The 7392-nt window shown below is 38.2% G+C and overlaps 2 protein-coding genes and 1 pseudogene across 2 annotated transcripts in view; 1 reads left to right on the forward strand and 2 right to left on the reverse strand.

The window, feature by feature from the left end:
- LOC112026092 (7-deoxyloganetin glucosyltransferase) overlaps positions 1–1198 on the reverse strand; it is a 5235-nt gene extending 4037 nt beyond the window's left edge. The window contains 1 exon segment of the mRNA XM_065767128.1: positions 565–1198. Within this exon segment, the coding sequence (XP_065623200.1) occupies positions 565–1084 (520 nt within the window). The 5' untranslated portion in view covers positions 1085–1198.
- Positions 1199–1908: 710 nt separating this feature from the next.
- On the forward strand, positions 1909–3852 carry LOC112026083 (uncharacterized). Its single transcript, XM_024058764.2, has 3 exons — positions 1909–2290; positions 2466–2660; positions 2798–3852. The coding sequence occupies exons 1-3, from the start codon at positions 1909–1911 to the stop codon at positions 3850–3852; spliced, it is 1632 nt and encodes a 543-aa protein (XP_023914532.2).
- Positions 3853–4731: 879 nt separating this feature from the next.
- Positions 4732–6540, reverse strand: LOC112026084 (7-deoxyloganetin glucosyltransferase-like; annotated as a pseudogene).
- Between the last annotated feature and the right edge of the window lie 852 nt (positions 6541–7392).

The following is a 7392-nucleotide window of genomic DNA, read 5'->3' on the forward strand; positions in this document are numbered from 1 at the left end:
AGGATACATGGTTGAAAGTCCTTCTAATACTTCATGCTCTAAAGCATCAAAAGTATTTAAGATAACAGCAGAAGCTCTTTGAGCTGTCTCGGCTTCAACCATTGGAAAATTTAGCATAACATCATCTAGGTCCGTGGTTGCAATGAAGCTCGGAAGATCCCTCAAACGGATGCCTTTCATGCCTGGAATCCAATCTATGATTGTATCTAAATGCCCATTTGTCAAATAACTCTCATCTGCACATAGAAATTGCATAATCAATATCAAAATTACGATAAAAATTCATACAAGTAAATATATTGGTACTGCAATATCTAGAAACAGATCAATTACATGGTTTGTGTTAAATTTTATAAATCTAAAAATGTATAAACTTTCATGCTATTTAAAATTTTATAGAAAAATAGATTAAAAACATATAATTTTAATGGATGAAATGAAGATGATGGTCATGTTGTCCAATATTGAATATCGATCCTAGGTGACCTTTTGGGATGACTTATGGACCCAGTTTTATAAACAGAGCGTCTCACTAATATAAGACGTTTTAAATTTGATTACTACCTTTGAGTGGTGTTAGACCCTTCTCAATGAGACGGCGATATTGAGCATAGCCCATGAACCCACATGCACTGGTTGTCCAGAAAAGAACATCAGGGATGCCCAGTTCAGCTGCTGCGTCTAGAGTGAAGCTCATGACACCATCAGAAACAATGCAAGTGACTGGAGGGACATGGGATGAAGAGGTATCATTCAGTTTCAAAAGAAGGTTTCTGAAAGGAGCTAAGCAATTTTTTTGTGTGGAGGCACATAGGGATGGTACGTCTTGGGTGGCATCAATATCAGACTGATCAGGAAGACCATCAGGAATGGTTCTGAACTGAAAGGAGGGAAGGGCATTGAGAAAGTCGGGACCTCTGGATTTTAACAGGCGCTTATGGTTGTACTCTGTGTTTACAAAGGTGATATGAAAGCCTCTGTAGTGAAGGATTTTTGCTAGCTTTAGCATGGGGTTTATATGGCCTTGAGCTGGGTAGGGGACACAAACTGCATGAGGTTTCTCTGTAAAAGCTAGGGAACCCATTTTCCTTGTCTATCTTTCTAAGGCCTAATCAAGTAAGCCGAATTGAAAATGAGAAGGATAAGCTTTTTGTGCAAGAGAATTGGCTTTATTTATAGAGCCAAAAGAGGTAAGTGAGAAGGATAAGTTTTTTGTGCAAGAGAATTGGCTTTATTTATAGAGCCAAAAGAGGTAAGAGATTTGTCCACAGCCATCGTTAATACTGAATTGGCAGTCAAATAAATCATACGCACAGGCCGACGTGTCTTTTTTTTTATTTTTTTATTTTTTTTAATATATTTAAACTACGGCTAAAAGCGATGGTCAATTAAGCCTCAAATTCCTTGTTGCATTCGGATCCTCTCCATATCACACTATCAAATAGAAATTGTCTAGTAAAGGGCTAGGATTGATTTAAAATCAATCTATGGCCTAAAATCAGTCATGCCATTTAAAATACTCTTAACAGAGTAATGAGTCATAATTAATGCTAGTATTCAATGTTTCTTCAGTTTCTATCTTTGGGTTCGCACTTTCTCTGTCTACATTGTCAAAGATCCATAGCTCCTTTCTCTTCAAAGAATGCCTTGACCACTGTTCTATGGTTGATATGGGATTTGTTGGGCCTCGGTTCACTTGGACAAATAGAAGGAATATTTGTGATCTTGTCCAAAAAAGAATTGACCGTTTCTTCGCCAATCCTAGCTAGTATGCCTTACAATTGGATGCTAGAGTTACTCACGTCACTAGACATGTGTCAGACCATTGCCTGGTGCTTTTTGAGGCTAATCCATCCAATAGTGTGTTTCTACCTAGACCCTTTAAATTCCAAAGTTTTTGGCTATCGCATGTATCTTTTTCGGGAATTGTCATGGAGGCTTGGGGTTGGACTAGACCTCTCCGGGAATCTATTGAAAATTTTTCTAGAAAAGCCTCGGATTGGAACAAGAATCATTTTGGTAATATATTTTGGGAAAAAGAAAAGGGTCATGGCTTGTCTTAACGGCATCCAAAAAGCCATAGCTTTTCACCCTTTGCATTCTCTACTTGAGTTGGAGAAAGTTTTGCACAAAGATCTTAATACCCTCTTGGACCAAGAAGAGGAGTTGTGGGTGCAGAAATCTCGTATTAACCGACTGATTGAGGGTGATTGTAATACGACCTTTCACCATATGTCTACTATTGTTAGGAGAAGGCGCAACAAAATCTCTTGCATCAAGAATGATATGGGTGAGTGGATTCAAAGTGAAGTAGGGGCTATGAATCACATTAAAAGGGGGGTTTGAGAGGTTATTCACAACTAGCCTTGACGTTGCTCCTCTTAATTCCATTCGGCCTTCCTGGTGGCTAGCTGGCCTATCGGATGAGGATAGATCCATTATGAGTGGTATGGTAATGGATGCAGAAATTAAAGATGATCTTTGGGCATTGAAAGCCTTCAAAGCTTTGGGTCTGGATGGCCTCCATGCAGGTTTCTTTCAAAAATTTTGGCTCATTGTGGGGGATTCAGTGAAGGCTGAAGTGAGGAAAGCCTTTATGGATTGTAAGATCCCTGAATACCTTAATCCAACAAATGTGGTTTTGATTCCAAAAATGGCAGGTCCTGAAAGCTTGGGAAACTATCGCCCAAATAGTCTTTGTAATATAGTGTACAAGATTGTCACAAGATTCTTATAGCCAGGATTAGACCTCATCTTGGTAAACTTATGTCTCCTCTTTAGTCTGCTTTTGTGCTAGGAAGAAGAAGTGTTGATAACGCCATTGTGGTGCAAGAGATTATCCATACTATAAGTAGCAAGAAAGGTCGACTAGGGTATATGGCTATCAAAGTGGATCTCGAAAAGGCTTATGATAAAATTGAGTTGAGTTTCATCAGAGAAGTTCTCATTAATGCCAATCTCCCCCAAAATGTGATTAGCCTTATAATGAGTTGTGTTTCCTTAGTTTCCACTTCCATTTTGTTTAATGGAGGTAACATGGAGCCCATTCTTCCCTCAAGAGGAATTTGGCAAGGTGACCCATTCTTGCCCTACTTATTCATTCTTTGCATGGAAGCCCTTGGTTACTTCATCAAGGAGAAATGCAAAAACAAAGGTTGGATTCCTATTAAGAGCTCCAACAATGGGGTTGCCTTTTCTCATCTATTCTTTGCGAATGATTTGGTCCTATTTGTAAAGGTGGACCATGTTAATTGCTCAACAATTTGGGATGTTCTTGATGATTTTTGTGCTAGGTCTAAGCAATCCATTAGTGAGAGTAAATCAAGAGTCTTCTTCTCCCCGAATGTTGATGTGGCTACTAGGGAGTCCTTGTGTGATATTCTAGGTTTTCGTTCAACTCCAAACCTAGGAAAATATCCTGGTTTTCCCATAAAGTACCGTAGGACCACTAATGAGGACCTAAACTTTGTGTTGGAGAGAGTTAAGCAAAAGTTGGCTGGTTGGAAAGCCAACCTCTTGTCTTTGGCAGGTAGGGTTGTTCTCATTCAAGCTTCCACTTCTACCATCCCTACTTACATTATGCAATGTACGGCTCTTCCAAAAAAGTTGCTTGACAACATTGATAGGGTCAATCGAAACTTTTTGTGGGGATCAACGGATGATGCTAAGAAAGTTCATCGGGTAGGCTGGCATAAAGTTACTAAGCCTAAAGAGGAAGGGGGTTTAGGGATTCAGGCAGCCAAGGGTAGGAATCAAGCTCTTTTAGTTAAGTTAAATTGGAGATTTAGGATGGAGAAAGATGCATTATGGGTGAGAGTCCTTAATGTAAATATTGCTCTTATCGAAGACTAAATACGAGAAATGGTGATAAACTTCCTTGCTCTAGGACTTGGAAAGCTATGAAGATCGGGTGAGGTGTTTAACAAGGGAATTCGATTGATACTGGGGAGAAGTAGTAATTTGAATCTTTGGTAAGATAATTGGATGCCTAATGGTAGTTTGAGATCTCTCATACAAGGCCCTCTTGCTTGTGAGGATGATTCTTTGAAGGTGAAAGATGTTTTTGGGTTGCATGGTTGGGATTGGTCTTTGCTTTCTTTTCATTTTCCTAATAATATCCTAATGGAGATTAGCTCTATTCCCTATTCGGTGATGTATCAAAGCAACCTACACCTCATGATCAGGTCCATTATTCTCTCAGGATTAAGAGTTCATACAAATATAAGTCGTGAGATTTATTATTCATATGACAGTCCTTAGGAAAATAATAAATCTCACAGCGGTCCAGTTTAATATGTCTTAACTCTTAAAACATATTAACACATCAACCAGAAGGCTCCACTTCTATGATCAAGACAAATCATCGTGGTTGATATGTTATAGTCTTTGAAGATGAAATGTCCAATTTTATCATCGACTACGAACTATAATTCTGAGTTTACAAAGAACTTGTAATTTATATCTTCTGTAATTTTTCACATAAATCACATACTATGCATCTTATGGACTAAATGATAATGTCCGAATATTCATGTTACCATTATTTCAGATAATAATAAAACAAATTCATTAAACACAATATTGAGTCATACATAATGTCATACACAATATCAAACTTAATATCATACATAACATCATACAATAGGATTTAAGAGCACTAATCTTAACACACCGAAAAAAATAAACCATAAAAGAATAGAGTGAACGGACAAGATATCAAGAACAATCGTAGGAGCTAAACCCAAGATCGGCTAGTAGTTGCAAAACATATAGAAGGAACTGGATCTTAGCAAAGGAAAAAACAAAAAACAAAACAAAAGAACTGGGATCACAATACTATGTTACGATAACAAGCTTCGACAAGCATATCAAATATAAACACCCCCTTTAGTTAGTAGCCGACGCAAGAAGCACTTGATTAATTATTTTGTCCAAATTCACGAAAGATGACCCATTAGGGCCAATGGCCTCCTCTACCAATTTCTTCCACTGAATAGCTTTCTTCTTCAACTTTTGACCCTTCTCTCCCACCATCAGCTCTCTAACAAGGCTCTCTATTTTACCTCTCTTTGCATCGCTCTCTATCTTCATACCTATGCCCCATTCAATGCAAGTATAACGACAATTGGTTTGTTGCTCAGCAAAGAAAGGCAAAGAGATCCTTGGCACTCCTCCACACACGATTTCAAGGGTGGAATTCCATCCACTATGAGTTAAGAACCCACCAATGGATGGATGACTCAGAAATTCTTCTTGAGAACACCAATTTGCTAAGAGACACCTTTCTTTGGTAACTTTAGAAAACTCAGGTGGAAGAAAGGTCGAGTCACCTCTTACAAGATCAGGCCTCATGATCCACAAGAATGCTTGCTTGCTATTTACTAGTCCCCAAGCAAACTCAATTAATTGGTTGCTTGGACAGTGATGCTTCCAAAATTCACATAAACAATAGAGTTTGGTTCTCTTTTGTCTAGCCATTCGATACACCCTGCTTCTTCTTTCCAAAGGTTTGATCCAATCAATTTATAAATGTTATCGGGTATCTGATTTACGAGAAGTTGTAGGGGACCAATGGAGCAAATAGAAGGATAAATGGTTGAAAGTCCTTCTAATACTTCATGCTCTAAAGCATCAAAAGTATTTAAGATAACAGCAGAAGCTCTTTGAGCTGTCTCGGCTTCAACCATTGGAAAATTTAGCATAACATCATCAGGGTCCGTGGTTGCAATGAAACTCGGAAGATCCCTCAAACGGATGCCTTTCATGCCTGGAATCCAATCTATGATTGTATCTAAATGCCCATTTGTCAAATAACTCTTATCTGCACTCAGAAATTGCATAATCAATATCAAAATTACGATAAAAATTCATACAAGTAAATATATTGGTACTACAATATCTGGAAATGGATCAATTACATAGTACGTGTTAAATTTTATAATTCTAAAAATGTAAAAACTTTCATGTTATTTAAAATTATATAGAAAAATAGATTAAAAATATATAATTTTAATGGATGGAATGGAGATGATGGTCATGTTGTACAATATTGAATATCGATCCTAGTTGACCTTTTGCGATGACATATGGGCCCAATTTTATAAACAGAGCATCTCACTAATATAAGACGTGTTTAAGTTGATTAATACCTTTGAGTGGTGTTAGACCCTTCTCAATGAGACGGCGATATTGAGCATAGCCCATGAACCCACATGCACTGGTTGTCCAGAAAAGAACATCAGGGATGCCTAGTTCAGCTGCTACGTCTAGAGTGAAGCTCATGACACAATTAGAAACAATGCAAGTGACTGGAGGGATATGGGAAGAAGAGGTGTCATTCAGTTTCAAAAGAAGGTTTCTAAAGGGAACCCAAACTTGTTAGTAGCTTGAATATATAGAGCTAAATACTATCCCTATGGTGATGTTTTTAAAGTTGGTTTGGGGTCTAGTCCATCCTTTACTTGGAGAAGCATAAGGCTGGGGCTTGAAGTTGTGAGGAGAGGAACGCGTTGGAGAGTTGGTAACGGAAGATTGATTCATATTTGGGATGACAAATGGCTGCCCACTCCCACGACGTATAAGGTTGTTTCTCCTCCTCCTCAAAATTTTGATAATTTTCCCATGGTCTCAACTCTTATTGATTACGATTCTAGAAGATGGAAAGTGGACCTTGTGAAGTCTCTTTTCTTGCCTTTTGAAGCAAGAACTATTCTTAATATCCCTATTAGCTATAATCTTTCGAAGGATAAAATTATTTGGGTCGGCAACAATAGGGGTGTTTTCACAATCAAAAGTGCATATTATATTGCACTTAATTTTGTTGAATCATCCGAGGAGGGAGAATGTTCTTATAATGACCCAAGTATGGAGGAAGTTATGGCACTTACATATCCCATCAAAGATTAAAATCTTTGCTTGGAGGGCATGCATTGATGCCCTTCCAACAATGGTGAATTTGCAGAAAAGAGGCATTAGGACTTGTGATTTATGTCCTTGTTGTGGAGTTAAGTCAGAGACTCTTTTCATTCAATTATTGATTGTGAAGTGGGTAGAAGAGTTTGGGATAAGTGGGAAGCAAGTTCTGTGGAAAGCTGGCAGGGGCTTGTGGACATCTCTAATGTAGTTTTGGATATCTTGAGGAATGACACCAATTGTGACTTGGAGGTTTTCTTTGGGGTTGCTTGGCCTGTTTGGTATAATAGGAATCAAGTAGCCTTTGAATCAAAGTGTCAAATGCCGGATCAGATCTGGAGGTTCGCTAGGAGTTATCTACAAGATTATAAAGGTGCTTTGGTGACTTTGAACATAAACCCAGCAAAGAAGAATAATGGGTGGACTCCTCCGCCGCTAAGAGTTTTTAAGATCAACATTTAAGGATGGACGAAACTCTAG

The sequence above is a fragment of the Quercus suber genome, unplaced genomic scaffold (genome assembly GCF_002906115.3).
Source record: "Quercus suber isolate HL8 unplaced genomic scaffold, Cork oak 2.0 scaffold_25, whole genome shotgun sequence".
In the NCBI taxonomy this organism is placed as follows: domain Eukaryota; kingdom Viridiplantae; phylum Streptophyta; class Magnoliopsida; order Fagales; family Fagaceae; genus Quercus; species Quercus suber.

Coding starts and splice junctions, on each gene's coding strand:
- LOC112026083 (XM_024058764.2), top strand. CDS start 1,909: ATGTATCTTTTTCGGGAATTGTCATGGAGGCTTGGGGTTGGACTAGAC. Junction 2,291..2,465: donor TTGCATCAAGAATGATATGG/GTGAGTGGATTC, acceptor TAATGGATGCAG/AAATTAAAGATGATCTTTGG. Junction 2,661..2,797: donor TTTGATTCCAAAAATGGCAG/GTCCTGAAAGCT, acceptor CTTTTGTGCTAG/GAAGAAGAAGTGTTGATAAC.